This window comes from Eleutherodactylus coqui, chromosome 7, assembly GCF_035609145.1.
Source record: "Eleutherodactylus coqui strain aEleCoq1 chromosome 7, aEleCoq1.hap1, whole genome shotgun sequence".
Taxonomy (NCBI): Eukaryota; Metazoa; Chordata; class Amphibia; order Anura; family Eleutherodactylidae; genus Eleutherodactylus; species Eleutherodactylus coqui.
The window spans coordinates 170,586,991-170,608,561 of record NC_089843.1 but is presented as its reverse complement, the minus strand read 5'-3'; the positions used below and the strand labels follow the sequence as shown (position 1 = coordinate 170,608,561).

Sequence of the window (21,571 nt, the reverse complement as noted above, 5' to 3'; positions counted from 1 at the left end):
TAGGACTAGAGATGAGTGAGCACCAAAATGCTCGGGTGCTCGTTACTCGAGTCAAACTTTCAGTTATGCTCGAGAGTTCGTTTCGAGTAACGAACCCCGTTGAAGTCAATGGGCGACTCGAGCATTTTTGTATATCGCCGATGCTCGCTAAGGTTTTCATTTGTGAAAACCTGGGAAATTCAAGAAAGTGATGGGAACGACACAGAAACGGATAGGGCAGGCGAGGGGCTACATGATTGGCTGGAATCGGCACACATGACGGGGCGGAGCTACGCGATGCTGCGTAGAAGGGGGCGGAGCCAAAACGCCGCTGCTGCCGACAGACCCAAAGGCAGAAGACCCTTCTGCGCAAGCGCGTCTAATCGGGCGATTAGACGCTGAAGTTAGACGGAGCCATGGAGACGGGGACGCCAGCGCAGGGAAGGTAAGTGAATAACTTCTGTATGGCTCATATTTAATGCACGATGTACATTACAAAGTGCATTAATATGGCCATACAGAAGTGTATACCCCCACTTGCTGCCGCGAGACAACCCCTTTAATTATAATATCGTAACTTCCATGTATAACAGTAAGTAAAAGCAGCATAGTGACATGGCGTCCTTTGCAGTAGAAGCAGTACAAGGATGTCCTTGTGAGAGCAGTGTTCTTGTTGATACCTGGTAAATAATAAGGAAGAAAAGGGGAAAAATAAAGAGACTCCACAGCAAATAGTCCTTCACCACTTTGCAAATGAAAAGGAAAATGTAGCGGCTGGTTTGGAGCCGAGTATTGTATGTGGGGGTGAAGGTTCTTCGGCGTATCTGAATGTTGAGTGTTTCATAAAGTCTCATCAGCAGGGCAGAATTAACTCCATCACCAACTTGTTTGCGAGACCTCATGGTGCGCCTTTCCTCCAGGAGGTGGTAAATGGTTGATCCAGGATCTCTAGTAGGCTAGGAGGTGTCCAGATTCATTTGCTGCATGAGGGCGATTCCTTCATGCAATGATTTGATGACTGAAGTGGTGGTATTGTGGGTTAGATTCACAGGGAATCGCCATTCATAAGCTATTTTATTGTCTCTAAACGTCGCAGTGATGGGTAGCGGTCAACGTCTTTGCGTCAGGGTTGCCTCGGATAAGTCCGTAAACGGAGACAGAGTTTGATAGGGCACAGGTAGTTTGACCGTTTTCCTGGTCGCTTGCAAGAGCTTTTCCTTAATGTCATGAAAGTGAATGCAGGCCAAGACATGTCTGGGTATATGGTTGGCTAGATGTTTAGGGCAGGGGAGTCTGTGTGCCCCGTCTATTATGAAATCCTGTAAAGAACAGTCCGATAGTAGAGATTGCATCACTTCAGAAGGAGAAGCTGTTTCTGGGATCCCTCTAGACTTGATATTATTGCGGCGTGACCCATCCTCACGTTCCCAGTCCAGATCATAGTGTGAGTCTGTAAGATTTTTGTGCAATGAAGCAAATTTTGCCATTTTTGATTTCCATACGGGCAATTCTGTTTTCTGTTTCAGCGATTGCTGAGTTGAGAGGTTGAATAAGTTGATCAAATGAGATTGCAAGGAGATTTGCAGGGCTTTCAGCATCGCTTTCATGGCCGTGTCTGTCGCTGAGATGTCATTAACAGGCATGTTGTCAAGAACATCTGTGAAAGCAGGTGATCTAGCTTTAGGAGATCACTTATGCATCAGGATGTCTGCATAGAGAGCTCAACTTTTGCCTTTGTTTCGCTGGGCTGACCGAGGGAGAAGAGGACGCATCCGCCATTTGGTCAGAGAGTTGGTGATGATGACGGAGTTGTTTTGGGAACTCTGGACGACATTTTGCGGGATTAAAGTCAATGAAGTCCATTTGGATCCACTGCAAAGTGGTTCAGTTTTAGTATCCAAGACTGTTATAAAAAAAAAACCCAAACTGTGATACTAGTTAAAACAGAGCCTAATGGCCCTTTTTCATCGGCCAAGAATCACAGGATTCTCGCTTGCCCGAGTGATCGAGCTGGTGATGTCCTCACCAGTCCGTCCGTGCCCGTACAGCCCATTTAAACTGCACAATTCTCGTTGAGACTCATACAGTTCTCATTAACTAGTTCAGTATTAATTATTCCTATGCGGATTAGGAAGGATATTGCCACCTATTGGACGGCAGCATTCCTTGGAATGGGAAACCAAGTCAGACCTTGACTTGCAGGAATGCTGCCTTCCAATAGATGGCACGGCAGAGGTATTGTTCCATCTTCCCTATTTGCATATTTCCCAGAGGAGCATGGATGGCCTCATAAGTCTTCTCACTTACCTTCTAAGTGTTCTCCTTAAGGCCGCCTGCAGACGAGCGGAAATCCCGCCGCGGGATTTCCGCCGCTGAAAGTCTGCATAGGAGTGCATTACAATACGCACTCCTATGCAGACGGCCGCGGTTTGGCCGCGCGAAATCTCGCGCGGCAAACAAACCGCGGCATGTTCTAATTTTCTGCGGGGCATGCACTCACCTGGCCGCCGGCTCCGGTCTGCGCATGCGCCGGCTGCGCGGCAGCCGGCACATCAAAGAGCCGGGGCCGCCAGGCGCGGGTGAGTACGCGCTCGTCCCTGCAGGCTCTGGGGTCGGATCGCGCGGCGAGATTTCTCGCTGCCGGATCCGACCCGCTCGTCTGCAGGCGGCCTAAGGAGTGATGACCCACGTCATAGTCCTCTCACTAGCCAAGCCAGAAACCTACTGCACACTGACGGGCAAAAACCCTGAAACGGCTGTCTGCGTATGTATTCTGGCTTTGTTTTCAATCCCCAGTCATTGTTATAAGGCTTGTTTCTTTTCCATCTTGGCCATGAAAAGCTAAGCTGGGAATACCCCTTTAAATTGTGATGACTGCATCACTGTCATCACATTCATAATCATAACTTCAAGCTCCTCAGAAGCAATGCAAGATCTGTAACGGGGCCCTCCATCTACCATTTATATTACAGATGTATCCTTATGTGGTAGAGGACATTATTCCTCCCCCTCACCTGCCAGGGTTTGGGTGCCATGCTGCCTCTGTACCCCCTATAGATATACCCATGGCAGGAATGCTGAGAGGCTGATCATTCTTTGGCTACTTATAAGGTTAATGATGATCTTTCTCAAGTGTTAAAGGGGTGGTCTCGCGAAACAAAGTGGGGTTATACACTTTCGTATGGCCATATTAATGCACTTTGTAATATACATCGTGCATTAAATATGAGCCATACAGAAGTTATTCACTTACCTGCTCCGTTGCTAGCGTCCTCGTCTCCATGGTTCCGTCTAAATTCGCCGGCAGCTTGCTTTTTTAGACGCGCTTGCGCAGTCCGGTCTTCTCCATTCAGCACGAGCCGCTTCAGTGTGCTCCCCGCTACAGCTCTTCTGCGCATGCGCAGACGAGCTGTCACTGCTCGGGAGCGCGCTGGAGCGGCCATTCTGTACCATCCTCTGTTAGAGGAGGGTGCAGAGCTGCCGGAGAAGCCGCCCAGCTGTCCTGCCGTCCAGCTGTCCAGGTAAGTGATGGGCCGGGGGGGGGGCTGCCGCTGCGATGGGGGGGCTGTCGCTAGGCCGGGGGGGGCTGCCGCTGCGATGGGGGGGCTGCCGCTAGGCCGGGGGGGGGCTGCCGCTGCGATGGGGGGGCTGCCGCTGCGATGGGGGGGCTGCCGCTAGGCCGGGGGGGGCTGCCGCTAGGCCGGGGGTGATGTTCACTGACAGGTGAAGGCCCCGGAGCCCAGCGCTGAGCTCCGGGGCCTTCACCTGGGCTGAGGGTCTAGCGCTGGGGAGCCGGGAGCGTAGCGCTGGGGGAGCCGGGGGCTAGCGCCGGTTACCTGCTGCCTGGCGGTGCGGGGCGTCTGGTCGGCGGCTGCGAGGCGTCTGGTCGGCGGCTGCGAGGCGTCTGGTCGGCGGCTGCGGGGCGTCTGGTCGGCGGCTGCGGGGCGTCCGGTTGCCATGGAGACACAGCTGGCAGCGTCTCGGGAGCGCGCACGTCGGGCTGCAGCGAGCGACGGGGAAAGAGCCGGCGGCCATCTTGGGGAAACTTTTATAAGTTACTGAAACGCTGGAACGGTAAGTACGAACCAGCTAGAAAAGTAATTTACAGGGGGGCTTAGTAATGTATGCTTAATTAGGGGGACTGGGCAAAAAAAAAAAATCACTGCTTCCTCGAGACATCTCCTTTAATGCATTCATATAAAAGGGGTCCAATAGGCACAACTTGCATGTATTAAGGTCCCAAGTGAATGCACCACAAGCGGATGGCACAGGAAGGAATTCTGTGCGTTCTCCTATCGTATCTAATCTATGGTGCATTAATCTGAAGGATGGGTCTGACGCCCGCGTGCCGGAGCATTAAGGTCCTCTAACAACCATGTTTTAGCAATCTGATTTATCAGTAAATGAACTTCTCCTCTTATCTACAGAATCCAGTGTTATTCTGAATGAGCAAATACAAGAATACAATTCACACTCCTTAATGTTTGTTTCCTGATCTTACCCAATTCCTCGCAGTTTCTATTATATGTATTCTATAGAAGTAAGGGCTCGTTGGGGGTTCTGCTTCCTGGCCGGCAGTCCGGCTCTCTGCTGGGGCTTACAAGACAACATAGCACAGACCACGATGCTGATGTACACTCCCTCGAAGAGTGCCATTCCGTATTCGGATCACATGTCCCCTCTCGGCTCTTACTGCCCTCCCGATACAAAACGTTACTGATTATATGAGGTTTTCTTCAATGGCTGCAGCTCCCACTGGATGAAATGTCACAGGTAGTGCGATGTGTCCTCTTGTTGATGAGCCACGGGGCGGAGGTGACTGACTTGGCATTAGTGACTTTAGGCCCTTCTACACAGAATAATTATAGTTCAAAAAATTATTGAAGTGAGCGAAAGTGAACACTAATCGTTCAGCGTAATCGCAGCCAGCCAGTGAAGGACTAATGACGCATTGTTCACTCTTTGTCCGTTGTTCATTTTATGCAGACATAAAAATCATTGTTGGCTCGTTCACTAATCATTCGGTTTAAATACCGATTTATTCATTCATTCTCATTCACTTATAACACAGTAAATGTGAACAATTTGTCATTTGAATGAGCCAACAAAGTATCTGCTGTATAAACAGGCTGCATGAGCGAACTCTGACATTGTTCGCTGGCTCAAACGAGAAATCGAAAGGTCTAAATGGACCTTTTGGGAGAGTGACTTCTATTTAATTACCTTCAAGGGAAGCCATCCGCGCGGAGTCCGCTTCAAAATAGAACATGCTGTGGTTTGTTTTTTTTTATTTCCGCTGTGAGCAGAAAACTACAATTGATCTCCTCCGCTTGTGTGCGGAAAAAGCATTTTCAATAGCATTTTGTGGGCGGTATTTGCTGCGGATTCCGCAATGTAAATATGCCCGTGTGCAGAATGTGCTCCATGATTCTGCCAAGATAGAAGGGGGTTCTTTACTGTAAGAGCAGTGAGACTATGGAACTCTCTGCCCTAGGACGTGTGATGGCAAATTGAATAAAAGAGCTTGAGAGGGGCCTGGACGTCTTTCTTCAGCGTTACAATATGTGTCATGTCGCTGATCACTTGAAGGGTCAGTGATCTGGGTATAATTAAGATTGGAGTTGGGAAGGAATTTTATTTCTTTTAATTGAGGAAAATTGTCTTTTTTACCTCAGTGAGGTTTTTGTTGCCTTTTTCTGGATCAACATTGGGAGGGGGGGGGGTTAGGCTGAACTAGATGGACTTATGTGTGATTTCAGTCTACCATACTATGTTACTATGACGGAAAGGAATCGTGGGGCTTGTTGTTGGGCCCTGAGACCAGAGCAGCCAGCCTCCCTGTTAGAAGGTGCTGCCCCAGTAAACAAGGAAGGTACGAGGATGCAGGTTAATATATGATTTCTGCTTCTCTCCTGCTACTTTTCAATTGTGTTACTCTTTATCACTTACAGGGGCCACAACACGAAATTGAAATCCATGTTCCGGGCCCCATAACACTGTGTAGCACGTCCATCCCTTCCTATTCACATGTACTCCTGTTATTTCAGTATAGGATGCCAGTATTGCGATCTAGTGCTGGATCGGTCTTTTTCACTAAAACCTGTATAAACAGCATGTTTTAGCTGCGTTTTTATTCTTGTCTACAGACTGCCATATGATTCCATAACCAGCATTTATTTCGGCACCTGTACGTAACTAGCTGACCAATAGACTGCTTGTAGTGTTATACCCATGACCAGATCATTCTGGTGACTGACTGCCATGGGATGCGAGGATCTGTCCGGCTGTCTTTGTCATTTAGTATTCCGTTCGTCAGTATCTCTTTCTGGAGTGACGCTGTTCGCTTGCTGTGCGTCTCGGTGGGACATTGACCCCTGCCAATAAGATGGTCATGTACGGTATAGTTGATATACAGATCCCACAGGGATGAAAAAGACCTCTGCGGCGCCTCCAAACAAGAGGACTCAGTGGGTAGGACCATGGTTTATGTCATTCGGAAGTATAGAACATGTTGCTGGGCTCCACACCACGGACACCGGGTTATGCATCACTCCCAGTTGTATGAACTACATATCGGCATTCAATCCCTGAATATCACTGGGTAACTGAGGAACGGAAGCTTTAGGTAATTGTGCCGATTTCTTACTATTTTAATACTTCTTTTGCAGATAATTTAAGTGACACCTTGGAGAAATTGAAGCTAAGTGGATCTGACTGCGCATCTGACAAGTTAGATGGATGCTTGGATTGTTTGCTCCAGGCACTTGGTCAAAATAGTAAGTTCCCCAATCATCTTCCTACTAATTACATGGCTGCAAATGGGATACAATTGATTTGCCTGTGATACTTTGCAAATATAGCTGATAGAAGAGAAGGTGTGTACGGTGTGTGGGAGAGATCTGTATCTTCAGGCAAGAAAGACTTGATGAAATGGTAAGGAGTAATAAATCACATGCCCAGAGACTCGGCTTCATTTGTAACAGGCTCTGAATACAAAGCAATGTATCATAGACATCCAAATGAATCATTTGGGCTATTTTCATTTTAGTCACTTCAAGTAATTGTGCAAAAATAATATATTCTCTGTTATTATCCACTAGAAAAAGCCTTGAATTCCTAAAACTGTCTGCATCAGAGTCTTAAGAAAACACACAGCACAACGGTGCCAGCAGACTATATTGTACGTTGTAGGGTCCATTTGGCGCTGATGGTTTCCTTTATACAATTAATTCAGTGCTGTCATTTTTTATCCAGTCGTGGTTTTTATTAATTAGCAAAAAACTACAACAAAGATGTGAACAGAGCCTTGGGTCTTATTTACACATGACATCTAAAATTGGTATGTTAAAGTCGCAGGACGGTGCAATATAGTATTGAAAGGGATTGTAAACAATACTATTCCTCTGAGATAGGCCGCCTGCAGACGAGCGGGTTGGATCCGTCAGCGAGAATTCTCACCCGCGCCCGGCGGCCCCGGCTGTTTCATGTGCCGCCTGCCGTGCAGCCGGCGCATGCGCAGACCGGAGCCGGCGGCCGGGTGAGTGACGTATCTGTGCGAGGCTCTGCGAGCCCCGCACAGAAATAGGACATGCTGCGGTTTGTTTGCCACGCGAGATTTCGCGCGGCCAAACCGCGGCCGTCTGCATAGGAGTGCGTATTCTAATGCACTCCTATGCAGGCTTCCAGTGGCGGAAATCCCGCGGGATTTCCGCCCGTGTGCAGACGGCCATAGGAGGCAGAATAGTCTGTTTTCTCTATGTGCAGTAAATGGAAAACCTCATAACAGATAAGACTCCATTTAAGCGCACAGGGGAGAAGCAGATGCAAATCATGTAATGGCCAAAAAATAGTATTAATACTCCTGTACGAACACTGCAGCTTACTCAGAAAAGTCATTTGTAAGAGGGGGTACGCTTTTAACCCCCCCTTAAGTTGACTATACTCGCGGGATAGAAGTTGGCTGAACGAACGGTGATCTAATGTATGAGGGCACCCGCAGGCCTCGGATACATGACTTTAGTTTACTCTGTGACAACTATTCTTGCATTAGTCCTTTCTTCCATGAAATCACAAAACCGCAAATATTTCAAACCTGCTTATTCAGCCTAAAACTAATACTAAAATAATCATTAAGGCTGATTTAGGAGTTCACCGCTTCTGCCACATCATTACCATTAGTCTGCTCGCTTTAATACTAACATTTGGAGATAAAAAATGTGTTAAAGGCACACCGGCCGAGAGACGGCCTTATTTTTTTTTTTTCCTAGTCTTGGACCACACATGTACAATGAAATGTGAAGCGTCAGAGTCTGAAGAATAGCTTATAACTGTCAGCGGAGATTTACACATGCCTGACTTAGAAAGCAGAAACATTTCACTTTACAGCTGCTGTAAAAACTTTAGTGTTGGAGTTATTACAGATCTCCTCAGCAGCAGACAGATGGGTAAGGTTGGTCATAAACAGCAGTTTGACTGCTTTATCCGATGGTTGTATGATGATGTCTGCCAAATGTTGACAATGATACTGTGTCAGATCCGATGCACGTCTGATCTTAAACCTGTTTGACAAACCTCATTGATTTCTAATGGGTTCCAGCATGGTAACAATAATAGTAAAATCCCAAAGATGTTCAATCTGCTAGAGATCTGTGAGTTTGGAGACCAAGTCAACACCTTGAACTTTGCCATGTTCCTCAACAAATCAGTTTACAACAATCTTTGTAGTGTGACAGGGTCGTCTTCGTGTTGAAGGACACTACTGCCATGAAGGGGTGTTCATGGTCTCCAGAAATATTTACTGTAGGTAGGTGGGTACATGTCAGACTATACAATATTTAATAATGTTATAGACAGATAATGAGAGCAAAGGTTATTAATAATATGAAATCGATGTACCTCCTTCACCCGCCTCTTCTTCCTATCTGTATGTGAGCTCTTTAATGTCCCATTTAAATGGGCTGACAGTCGTCTAAACAACTGCAGGAGTGCTGACGTTACCGCCATGGTTGTTAGTGCTTATGCAGAGCGTTCAGCCAGGCAGAGTTCAGCGCTGGATCCATGGCTTCTCGCTCAGCGCTTCACATTTACACGTAGCGAGACGTTGGCAATCCAGCAATTTTTTTAATGCTAACTGTGAAAGTCAGCCATAACGAAAAGTGAAGGAAAAGTAAACAATTTTTTTGCATTTACACGGGACGATTATCACTCAAATCGGAGTTATAATCGTCTCATGTAAATGGCCCCTTACTCTTCTTTCCTGCTATCTGACCACAACTTGACTGACTTTCACTTCACTTTTCTCCCTAACTGCTCCCCCTGTCCTGGAACTAGCGCACCCCTGCAGTAACCTCAATCATCTTGATATTTGCATGCTGTCTGTTTTCCTCCTAATACTCTCCACTATATCATCACCCCAAGACGCCGATGCAGCCGGTGTATTCTAGAACACCACAATTACCCTTTTAATTTCAATGAGAGCCGTGGCTGCAGTTGCAAGCGCCGGCCACTGCACCAAGTGTCGGTGCTGCGGCTTCAGCTCTGATCTCGGTGTTATTGCGGCACTGACAGCATGCACCCGCTCAGCTGATTGGTTGTGGTCCCGAGTAGAGATGAGCGAACGTACTCGTTTCGAGTACTTACGCGCCCGAGTACCGCCATTTTCGAGTACTTCAGTACTCGGGTGAAAAGATTCGGGGGGCGCCAGGGGGCGGGGAGAGGCGTGGCGGTGCGGGGGGTAGCAGCGGGGAACAGGGGGGAGCCCTCTCTCTCTCCCTCTCCCCCCCACTCCCCACTGCTACCCCCCGGGCCGCCACGGCGCCCCCCGAATTTTTTCGCCCGAGTACGGAAGTACTCGGAAATCGCGGTATTCGGGCGAAAAAGGGGCGTGACCGAGCACGTTCGCTCATCTCTAGTCCCGAGCGATGAACGCCGGCCGATTTAACTATTGATGACCTATCTTGAGGATAGGTCTACAGTAGCATTCTCACTGGAAAACCCCTTTAAATCTATGTAAACCAGTTCTACATATTCATATTTAAAAGCGTATAAATAATGGTTTTATTACAACATGTCCTTAGATGGCCCTTGAACAATTAATATGCATATTGAGCTAAATTTGTAAGCGGCTTAGTTTGTAACCATCTAACATAATTCCACTCAAGTTTATGGATGGAAATTGGATTGGCCTTTACAAATACATGTATCACAGGGAAATGTAATTCCCTCGTCTGGTTTTACCGTATAGTTTGGGTGCATTATGACCAAAATACTGCATCCTTGCAGGGCTCAAGACTACAATGGTCAGAAGTACCACAAAATATTTGGCACCCTAATTTTTAGCGTGTTGTAGAGGTACATCAAGCATAACATTCTGGCTACCTGCAGCTGCCACTGGAGGCAGTATTGGCACTTACTGCACAAGCAGCTGTGCTCCCTCTAGTGGCATCTGCAGGTAGCCAAAATGTAAAACGCATCACTTCAGTAGAGCCACATCCTAGTATATATGTTGCTGCTGGGCATTGTACAGTCTAGACTGTGTGCTGTCACCAAGCACTAGTCTCCCATATATCTCTGACGTCCATCACAAGATTGTTTTCACTGGATTTCTCATTTAAAGATCAACAGTATCATAAAACTTTGCAGATTTTGTGGTGTGTATTATGATTGGTCCACACCAACATCTTGGATTGCATCCAGCTGAAACACCTGTAGATCTCTGATACAAAATCATCTACCAGAATTCGGATTCCAAATTCTACGGAATTGGCAAGTGCCAGCCGAGCTGCATTGGGCTACAGTCACAGGTCCCACTACAGGACGTCATGCACCCTCATGGAGTCTCTTTCAAAAACTGGCAGACCACTAACGCTCCAAAAGCCATTTTGTAGGACTGTGGCAGTGCTCCTCCTGTTCCTCCTCGCACAAAGGAGCAGATAGCGGTCCTGGTGTTGGTTGATGCCCCTATGGCTCTCCTTGTGTAACAGCCTGTATCCTGATATCTGCTCCATTAGGCTGGGTTCACACGGGGTGGAAATCCTGCAGAATGTCTGCAGCAGGCTGCACGGGAATTCCGCAGAATTTCTGCAGCTTGATGTCCCGGGGGTCTTCAAGCGGCTTATTTCGCTGCGGCCAGCTCTTCTCCATAGAGAGGAGAGATGTCTGCAGCAGATATGGCGATAAAATTGTCATGCCACGGCTCTGAATTCCGTGCAGCATGCCCACTTCAGCGCGGCTTGCCCACAGCATGTGGGTGAGACTTTTGCAAATCTCGTTCACTTTGCTGCTTTATCCCGTGATAAAAATTGCTGGCGAAATCTCCATGCAGAAAGCCCACAAGGAAATTACGCAGCAATTCCACCCGGTGTGATCCCAGCCTTACTGTGCTGGGAGACACAGCAAACCTTCTTGTGACATCACATATGGAGATACAATGCTGGAGGAGCAGGACGGCCGGTGCAACCTAATGGGGCTGCAGGGACCACCTCCTGTACCAGTAGTGATGAGGACACTAGAGAAGGAGAGACTAATAGTCTGCGGCCCCCACCTCTAAGGCCCTTCCCTTTCTGTGGGCTGTCTTGCTGATGCCCTTGCACCCATTTTCGCTTTGCTTCTAACTGGACAGGTTGATACCCCCGAGGCGTCCGTGACTTGTGGTTCTACGCTGATGCTTACGTGTTCCCTTATCTTTTTTGCGCAGTGTTTGTATTGATGTATATGAATCCATCCTCACACCAGTCTTCAGGAACGGCTCCTGTTTTGGCGTAACGACCAGATAATCGCCGTCCTCATGACAGTCATCTAGCAGGAAAAGTCTTGTTAATCTAGCAGAATATTGATGGTTTTTTTTTTCTTTCAGACGTAGAAAGCAGCGATAAAATCCTCCAGAGCGGGATTCTTCAAGTCTTTGCAAGTCTCTTGAGTTCACAATCTTCCTGCACAGCAAAAATAGCGCACATCATAGCCGAAATAGCAAAAAATGGTGAGGTTTTCCAAGAGAACTTTAACTGCTGGAACATCTTCCGTTATTCACCTCATTTGTCAGTATGTTTAATTCATCTTCTCTTTGAGTTTCTTGTAGTTGATCCACCGTTCATTTTAATTTATACCATTCAATGATTATCATGGTATTCATGGACCAATCACACTTCTGCGCTTCTCCATATTCGCCCAACCATAACTTACAGTCCACAATCAGATGCAACCTATAGGCAGGGGTCACACAGGGCGGATTTGCCACGGTTCTGCCGCAGCAGATCCGCCCGCGGCAAAACCGCCCGCGGCCGCTAATCTCGGGATTAGCCAGCCATGTGGACGAGATTTCTCAGAAACCTCGTCCACACGGGACGGCTAATCCGCTGCGGTAAATCCGGTTGAAGCTGCGGCCGCCGCAGCCGCGGTTTCAAAAGAAGCAGCATGTCTGTTTACAGACGGTTTTTTGTTTATTTATGTTACGGCCGCGCTCTCCTCTATGGGAGAGCCGGCCGCAACGGAAAAGCAAGCGGCCGGACCGCTTCAAAGCCGCCGCGGCTTAAACCGCGGCGGTTCTCCCGGAGGAAATCTCGCGGTTTTTGCTTCGGCCAAACCGCAAGATTTCCGACGGGAATCCGCCGTGTGTGAACCCAGCCATAATGTGTAGTTCAGTTCTTATTAAGGGGTATTTAATTGTTCCTGTCCTTAGACTCGTTATCCAGCCTGGCTTTATACTTTTAATGATGGACCGTACCATCCACATTATTTATGCTGGAAGGCCTGCTGACTTTTATATTATTTAACCTCTTTGTAGTACATATTTTAGTCCGAACTGCACATATCTTGTTCAGCTAGCATGTAAACAGCCGTCTGCAGCGCATGCTGTGTATGGAGCAGGCTTTGGAGTCGAACTCGCTTCATACATGGTAGACATTGGCTGTCTCCTAACAGCCGACGCCTGCCTGCAACACTTGCGATCATTTATGCCTGTTAACCATTTAAATGTCCCGATCTGTAGCACATCATTAATAGGCAGCCTGATAAAACATGGTATAATGCAATTCCATAGTATTGCATTATACTGAATAAGTGATCAAACAATTGCAAGTTCAAGTCCCCGATGGCGACCAATATAAAGGGTAGAAAAAAAAAGATTTCTAATTGTAAAAAAAAAAATCTATAAAAAGTTTTAAAGAAAAACAATCCTGCAATGAATAAGTAGAAGTATGGTATCACTATAATCATACTGACCCACAGAAGGAAACATCTCATTTTCACTGCATCATGAATGCAGTAAATTAATATCCCCCCCCCCCCATGGTATAGTTAGGTGGTTTTTTTTGCCTTAAATTTTTAAGTCCTCCAATATATCATATGGTAGGTTAAATGTTACCATTATAAAATATGACTCGTCTTGTCATTTTAATATTTTCATAGTTTTATTTCACTTATATAAAAACTTATGTTTTGCTTTGGTGGGGGTCATAGCCAACAGGCTTTTGGTTGCCCAGTGACAACTTTGTTTGTCTGTCAGTTTAATAGCCTGGTATCTATTAAAAAAATTTTAAAAAAAACTTTTTTTTTTTTTAAGCTTTTTACCCCTAATAAAACTAAAACCACGGAAAAAATCATTGAAAAAGATATTTTAAAAATCGCCCTTTATGTCACGTGAAAAAAAACGCTGAAAAAATAATTTTGGTAGCTAAAGGAAAAAAATAGGGCAGTTAAACCACCACATGGGTAAAATCCCTAAAAAGTGTCTGGTCCTTAAGGTACAAAATAGCTCGGTCCTTAACCCCTTGAGTGGCAGGTTTCCTACCACCCTGTTGTGCCCACCAGGGCAGGTTTTTTAAAATGGTCTAATCATTGAATTTCAACTAGTTTTGCAGTTGCATCTCAAGAGCCATAACTTTTTCATTTTTCCATTGACATGGCCATATGAGGGCTTGTTTTTTGCGGGACAAGTTGTGATTTTTTAAACGGGGGAGGAAAAAAAGAAATGGGGAAAAAAGAAAAAAAGGGGGCATGTCATTAAGGGGTTAAATAATGTATTAACTTCCTTCTCTGGGTCATTACGACGCATGGATACCACATGTGTGATTTGTATTTTTGATTTTTTACAAAGTAAAGGGAGACAAGTGTTTTTATAATTTTTTTAATAATTTTTTTACTTTTTTTTAACTTTTTTTTAAATTTTTTTTTAATTTCTTTTTTTTTTTTTTTGTCCCTTAAGGGGACTTCCACAGGGACCCATCAGGACCCCTGATCACATTCCGGGGGTCCGATGGTGACAGCCCTTTACATGCTGCAGTGACAGCCCTTTACATGCTGCAGTCACATAGACTGCAGCATGTAGAGGGTTAACACAGCAGAGATCGGAGGTTTTTGTCTGATCTCTGCTGTAAGAGCAGGTACCTAGCTGTCCTCTGACAGCTAACAACCAGCTCTCCCTGCCACAGAGACCATCGGCTTGCTTCTGACAAGCCGATGGTCTCTATGGCAACCTGTAAACAAACCAGGAGATTGCCGACATATCGGCAATATCTTCTGCTGGTTTTTCAAAGCCCTTGCACTGTTCTCTGTGGGTCTGTGCAGGCAGAGCACACTGTCACAGCTTGTGGCATTGTGCTCTGCAGCTCCCATGGTGATACATAGCCCGGAAATCTTCCGGGCTATGTTGCTATGAGCAGTGGAGCTCGTCCCCAGAAATTTTCCGGGCGTGTCACTCAAGGGGTTAAGGGGTGACAGTTTTAAATATATTTTAAGCCAACACTGACATTCTCTTTTTAGACCCGGTTTCGTAATATAAAAAAAGAGTTCTGCATACCAATGACTGGGTTTACTGCACTCTTGTGTATGTTTGAATAGGCCCTCACCAGTGTTAGGCGTTAATCACACAGCCGTATTGACTATTCTTGTGTTGTGCATGTATTTCACGCACGGTCCCATTATACCCTATGAGGCTATACCCACGAGTGCCCTTTCAGATTGACTGATGGTGCGTGTGAAAATAATTTACTGTATATTTTATCCTCCTCTATTTAACTGATGGCAATAAGGCCTGCAGTACAAACTGAACCCGCAGATCGGACGGCACATGGACGGGTATCCATGTGACGTATGGTGGGAGTCGCACCCAAGATTCATGAGCACAGGTCACATACAGTGTTATGCAGAGATCTATGTTTTCCATTATTTGTAAAAGAAAATTAGAATTAAAATCTTTCTAAATGCAAGTTTCATGTTATTTATTAATGAATAGACATTGCATATCATTTCAGAACAACTGCGCATCCCATGTGTGGACGCAGGACTGATTCCACCTTTGGTTCAGCTCTTAAATTGTAAAGATCAAGAGGTCTTGCTTCAAACTGGACGTGCCCTTGGAAATATTTGCTATGATAGCCGTAAGTACATCACGTTTGATTTGTATAACAATTAGTAGTTTAGTATACAAGTCCAAATAAGATACACGTTAGCAGGAGGACTTAACCCTTTACAATCCAATTTTGGATTCAGGGTTTCCTAGGGGACATTCTCTTTCTGCCATTATACAATGGCGCCATCTGCTGGCTAGGGCCAGTACTGCTGTGTGAGACATGATGGAGAGGCCCCCGACAACAGAGCAGCCAGTAACATACAGTAAGAATACCCTGCCGGAATTCTTCTGACATCGGAGCTGTACAGGCTTCAATCAGAATGTCTTTAGACGTCAGACAGTGGATTGGAGAGGGTTAAGTGCCATTTACACGCGGACGATTATCGGGCAAGATTTGTTCAAACGAAGGAATTTGCGTGATAATCGTTGTCTGAATGCACAGCCATCGGGCGCTATTCGTTTGAAGTTCATTGGCTGCTCAATTCAAACTAGTATAAAAACCATCGCTGGCTTCTTGCTGCGTGTAAATGCCCTCCGCTCAGCGCGTCAGATAGAAGGTGTAGCACTGAGCGAGAAACTCGTGTGAGCCCAGCGAGGATGTGCCTGTCTTAACGCTCTGCACGAGCGCTAACAACCTGCCGGTGACGTCAGCGCTCTTGCAGTCGTTTAGCCGACCGTCATCCTTTTTAAATGGGGCACTTGATACCCAGTGACAATGCTATCAAAATGTAAGGGATCTTCATAGGCCTATGTGTAGTTGTAAAATGATCAATGTCGTCTTCTAATTTACCGTATGTGTAGAGTCCTTGCTCATTCAAGCTAAAGAGTCAATGAAGAACGACTCTACATGGCTAATTAAATTGAGATGGAGAGGTGTCAAATGTCTGATTCTGGTTCAGTTTGGCCAAATCCTAGACAGTAATATTATTATGAGCGTGTCTAGCAATGTATTTGATAGTATTTGATATGCCCAAGCAATTTGCACCAATTACTTTCTATCTGTCATCTTCACGTCTTGTTCCCGAGGTTTGTAATCGAGCGTCAAATGTGCACATAAAATACTCTTTGAATGTCCGTTGCATTAACTAAGCTCCCGAAAGGGACCAGTTCATAAGTAGACTGTGTGTGTCCACATAGGTTTTCTGTAAAGGTAAGTAAAGCCTGATTTAGACGCAACGATTATCGCTCAGAAAATCTTTTGAACGATAATCGTTGTGTGCTTTTTACAGCGCAAGGTGATCGCTCAAACGTTGAGCGATCACCTTGCGCTCCTAGCGGGGTATGCAGAAGACAAGGCCGCTTGTCTTCTGCATCCAGCTGTTCTCTGCTCGGAGCGTCAGGCTGTTGTACAGCCAAGCGCTCCGAGCGGAGTATGAAGAACACAGCTGGACCGCTCTATTTTTCATACCCAGGGAGCGGAATACAGCTGAAACAATAGCATGCTGAAAGATTAGTGACAGATTAACGAAAACTGCACTTAGACACAACGATTATCGCGCAAAAGACGCCTTTAAGCGATTTGTGAGCGAAAATCGTTGTCTAAATCCGCCTTTAGTTATTGACTAATAAATGGACACAATGGTCCCTGCAGACAGCCTTTCATTAGATCTGTTCTTGAGGTTTAATACAGTGTACATTGAAAAATGGAGCAGTACCCATGTTCTATAATACCAGGTTTCCCTGAAAATAAGACCGTCTTATATTTATTTTTGCCCCAAAAGAGGCCCTAATTCTTATTTTTGGGGGAGTTCTTATTATACTTGCCTAGCAAGCTACATCCAGGTCCCTTCCGCTGCTCTGCACAGCTCTGACGCGCTACCTACAGTCCTAAAGCGCTCAGAGGCAGGAATTGGCTGAGCTGCGGGCAACTACAGCCAGCACATTGGTTCATCCAGCGCTGCATTGATTGGCTGAGCAGCGGTTGAAGAACTAATCACAGCCATTGCTTCCTAGAGGTAGGCTTTATGAATCTCCTAACCAGGAGGTAATGTTGTACAAGCGTCTAAGGACTGCGAAAATCACGCCGACCCGTGCTGAACCTCTAGAGACCAGCAAGAGGGACCTGGACCGAGCCTATTAGGTAATCTATTCTTTTTTTTTTTTTTCTTTATTGTAGTGTTACTAGGGCCTTTTTTCAGGGTAGGGCTTAGATTTCAAGCTTCCCAGAAAATTAGGCTAGGGCTTATTTCAGGGTAGGTCTTCTTTTTGGGGAAACTGGGTATGAACCTTAAAATAGTGTAAAGGCCTGCATTAAAAAAGTCTTAACGCATTGCTGTCTTCTAACGCACTTAATAACTGCTGCATGTGATCTAATCGGTTTGCTTCCACATGTATTCTCTGTGTATTTCTATTTGGAGCAGCTGCACCTCTGCTGATGAGTCTCCTCCATTCCATGGCATGAACCTGGGTTCCACCGCTTCTAATGTTTCTTCCCTTTCCCCGCTGAGACCAATATGTTAATGCACATAGTTGGATGCTCATCAGTCTCTTAGCTACAATGCTGAAACAATAGTCAGTAGACGTGAACGTGCCATTTTACCCGACAGGGCGCAGTTCAGCTTTTGTATGCCAAGACGCCGGTGTACGGATCCCACTGAGCCGTGACTATCTTACCCCGCTCTTTCCTTTCCAGGCACACCTCACCATTTCTCCTGTCTACTGCAGATCTGTCTGTGCGCCACTCTTGTCTCTGTCTTAGGTGATGGTTGCTAAATAATTCACCCACAGGCTTTTGCTTTTAGCAGCACTTTAAATGCTTGCAGATCCTGCACTGAGAATTCTTCTACCTAGGGTACTTGCATTAATGAAGGGGGGGGGGGGGGAATGTTTTTTGCGTGCTGATTTTTCCACCACTTTAGTTATTTTTATCTGATGGGATTTGGTAAGAGGACAAAAATGGTGGGTCAGTGATTTGGGATTATATCTGTTTTTTTTTTTTGTTTTTTTTTTTTCAAGGTACTTTTTAGTTTTAAGTGTAGAAAAATATTTTGCTGTCTAAAAATTCTGAATATGACAACATTTGTAATTTTCTTTTAAGTGTGGGTACATCTTGTAGTACCACAAATACAGTACGCTCCGTATGTCTGGAGTCAGTTTTATACTATACTTGCTTATGGCTCCCTACTGCAGAGTAGAAGTACTATATAAGGTTTGTTGCTGTAGCTTCTACATCATTTGTAATCTGTTCTCATCCACTAAACATGAGATGTAGTAATACAAATTGGCATTGAGAAGTAGTTACCAATTGCTGTTCTCTTAAGGCCTTGTGCACACGGCCATAACGGGCTCCGCAAGCGGAATACCTCAGCGGAGTCCGTCACGGCGTCCCCCCCCCCCCCCCCCCCCCAAAGACCCCATACTTGCCTCCGGATTAGCTGCGCTAAGTCCCGCATGGCGCACCGGCCGTGTCACATGAACCGCCGGCAACATCATATGATGCGGCTGGCGGTGGGCAGGGCTCATATTCACGCTATACTTCCACTGTGCTACAGCGTAAGTATAGCGTGGCGGGCGGCTTCCATTGACTACAATGGAAGCCGTCCGCACGTATACCCGCAGCAAATAGGACATGCTGTGGGTAATTTCACGCTGCTTAATTCTGCGGTGGAATAACGCAGCGTGTACATTGAGCTATTAGGTTCAATAGAACCTAATAGCTGTGGTGAAACGCAGCGGATTTCCGCCGCATTTTACGTGGCAGAAATCCGGCCGTGGACATTAGGCCTAAAGCCTTGTTATAATAATGGTCAAGTTTACTAAAACTATAGATTGCTTGGACCGCTGCTAGACACCTCTGGTGGATCTCCCATCAGTATGCGACATTGACCATGTTGTAGCTGATCATCTGTCAGGCAGAGTTGTCATACCATCATGGGCATCAGATAAGTCCCATTCTACGTAATGAACTCCGCCATTGTTACCATAGTTGGCTGCATCCGGAGAGCTGGAGTTTATCGTTGTGGTAACTGCAAAAGGTTCTATGTCAAATCTATCATCTTCAGAAGAGATAAAAAACATTCCCATTTTGGCCCCTTCCTCTTGGCTGCTTTTCTAAATCTATAACAGTGCTTGAGTTTCTCATCGGTCTTGACATAGAACATATTGCAATTGGTGGAGTTCACTAGATTGACCACTACCGTGCAATAAAACAAAATAGGATTTTTATTTTTGTTTACATACAAACTATTGAAGTTACCACAATGCTATTTTAGGAAGAGATAGATTTTCATAATCCGTTTGCGATGGCCTCAGGCGCAGGGCTGTGACGTGGATTCCCGTGATACTTCTGCAGTGCTCACAGAGGAAGTATCGCAGGACGGACGGCTTCCATTGACTCCATTGGAAGCCATCCGTGTATTTCTTTTTTTCTCCGCACATAGAACCTCCTGCGATTCTCCCTCGCGAGCGGAAAATCACAGTTGATTTCTGCTCGTGGGCAGGGGAAAATTGTTTAACACAGCATGTCTATGGACAGACATTGCTGCGGAATTCGCGGCGGGTGTCTAACCACGAATTTGGCCTAAGTGTGTGGAACCCCTGTAAGTTACAATAGGTGTTCTATACTGCACCGTTAGGCTCCCCAAACAATTTTTGCTAACTGCCTGCCATCAGCGATCTGGCCCAACGCCCCATACACAAGCACACTTGGCTTTACCTGTGTTGTGTTGCATATGTTGTAAATATATAGGGAAAAAGGCAAATGGCTCTTTTACATGGGACGACAGTTGGCTTAACGACTGCATGAGGGCTGACTTCACCACTAAGGATGTTGGCGCTCGTGCAGAGTGTTTTACATAGGCACCACTGAATCCCCAGCTTCTCGCTCCTTCTATATGAACAGGAAGCGTTAGCACGGAACGAGAAGCCAGCAATTCAGCGATAGTTTTTATGCTTAACGTATAGTGAGCGATTTTTCTGTTTTTTTTTAAATTTGCATTTAGACTGCACGATTATTGCTCAAATTTATTTGTTTGAACTAATTTTGATTGCTGATCTTCCCGTGTAAATGGCCCAAAAGCTGCTACCAGACACATCTGTCAGTTCCTTCTCTCTTGAGAACAAAAGGATCAGGCAGCGTACATCCAAGTGCCTGCTCCACATCTCACTGACATCTACTGCCGGGAGTCCCCAATACACATTGGATAATTGGCCAGTCCTGCTCAAATCAGCAAGTTGCACCAATGTCTGGGGCCAACATTAGTTGTTTTTTTTTGGGTTTTTTTATCCAAAATTATTTACCGGCAGTTATCAGACTTTTTGTCTTGCAACATTATAGTTTGGGTCCCATTTATCTCTAAGCAGCTGCCACATAGCGCACACTTTTCCCACTTTCTCTGAAACACATCCGTCTTTCCAACACTCGAGGATAAGCTTCATGTCAGAAACCAGTCCAACTGTCAGTGCCAGATCCCTCAGTAGTTGACAGGTAAACTCTGTTAGAGTTCCTAGTGTTTCCATTCTGAATTTGATACAGTTTCCCCTCTATTGTTACATGTCTCCACGATCATAAAAGGAAAGGCCTTGGTGGTGAAGTATCATGGATCTGTACTAGAATGAATTATTTGCAAAATAGGAAAAAAAACTGCCACATAACGAGGACTAAATTGTATATCTTTAGGTTTAATATTACTCAACACGTTTGACATTTCAGTTCCAAGATTTTCCAGCCTTTTCATAATGCGTGTTTCAAGCTTGTTAGGTTAAGTATGCAAAGCTATTTTATGTGCGCAGCGGAGACACGAGCAGCTAAAGCTTAAACCGTTGTTTGCTTTTCCACTTTTAGCTTTATTCCGCTAAAAAAAAAAAAGAATATATGAAATAAATAAATAAATATAAATTTAAAAAATATATATATATATTAGGAGAGCAGAACTATCCATGTAGTATGCTGCTTTTTTATAGGGCAGCATAGAATGATTTTACCCATTTACCTGCTAGGATATAGTTTGTCTCCTTGTTTTTGTAAGGTGATTTGAGAATGATTTACATCAAACATGAAGAAGTGACGTGACATGTATACAATGCTGTGGATGCAAAAGTTCAGTTTGTTGCTTCCCACGCATTCCTCTTTATGGCGCAGCCCAACTTCCACCTTTAGCTAGATCTCTGATAATGTTCTTTCTAAACCAGTGGTCCTCAACCAGAGGCTAAGAAGCCACACATGGCTGTGTGGCTCACCATTAAATTCTTGAGTAAAGCTGCTTTCACATCGGCTTGCATTCAGTTTTCCTGTTCTGTTTCGTGAGC

At 45.5% G+C, this 21,571-nt stretch overlaps 1 protein-coding gene across 2 annotated transcripts in view; it reads left to right on the top strand.

The window, feature by feature from the left end:
* Positions 1–21,571, top strand: part of RAP1GDS1 (Rap1 GTPase-GDP dissociation stimulator 1) — a 95,288-nt gene that overhangs the window by 26,979 nt on the left and 46,738 nt on the right. For both annotated transcript variants that reach the window (XM_066574017.1, XM_066574016.1), the window contains exons 2-4: positions 6,648–6,755; positions 11,834–11,956; positions 15,228–15,353. In XM_066574017.1, coding sequence (XP_066430114.1) covers positions 6,648–6,755; positions 11,834–11,956; positions 15,228–15,353 — 357 coding nt within the window. The remainder of the gene's footprint in view (positions 1–6,647; positions 6,756–11,833; positions 11,957–15,227; positions 15,354–21,571) is intronic.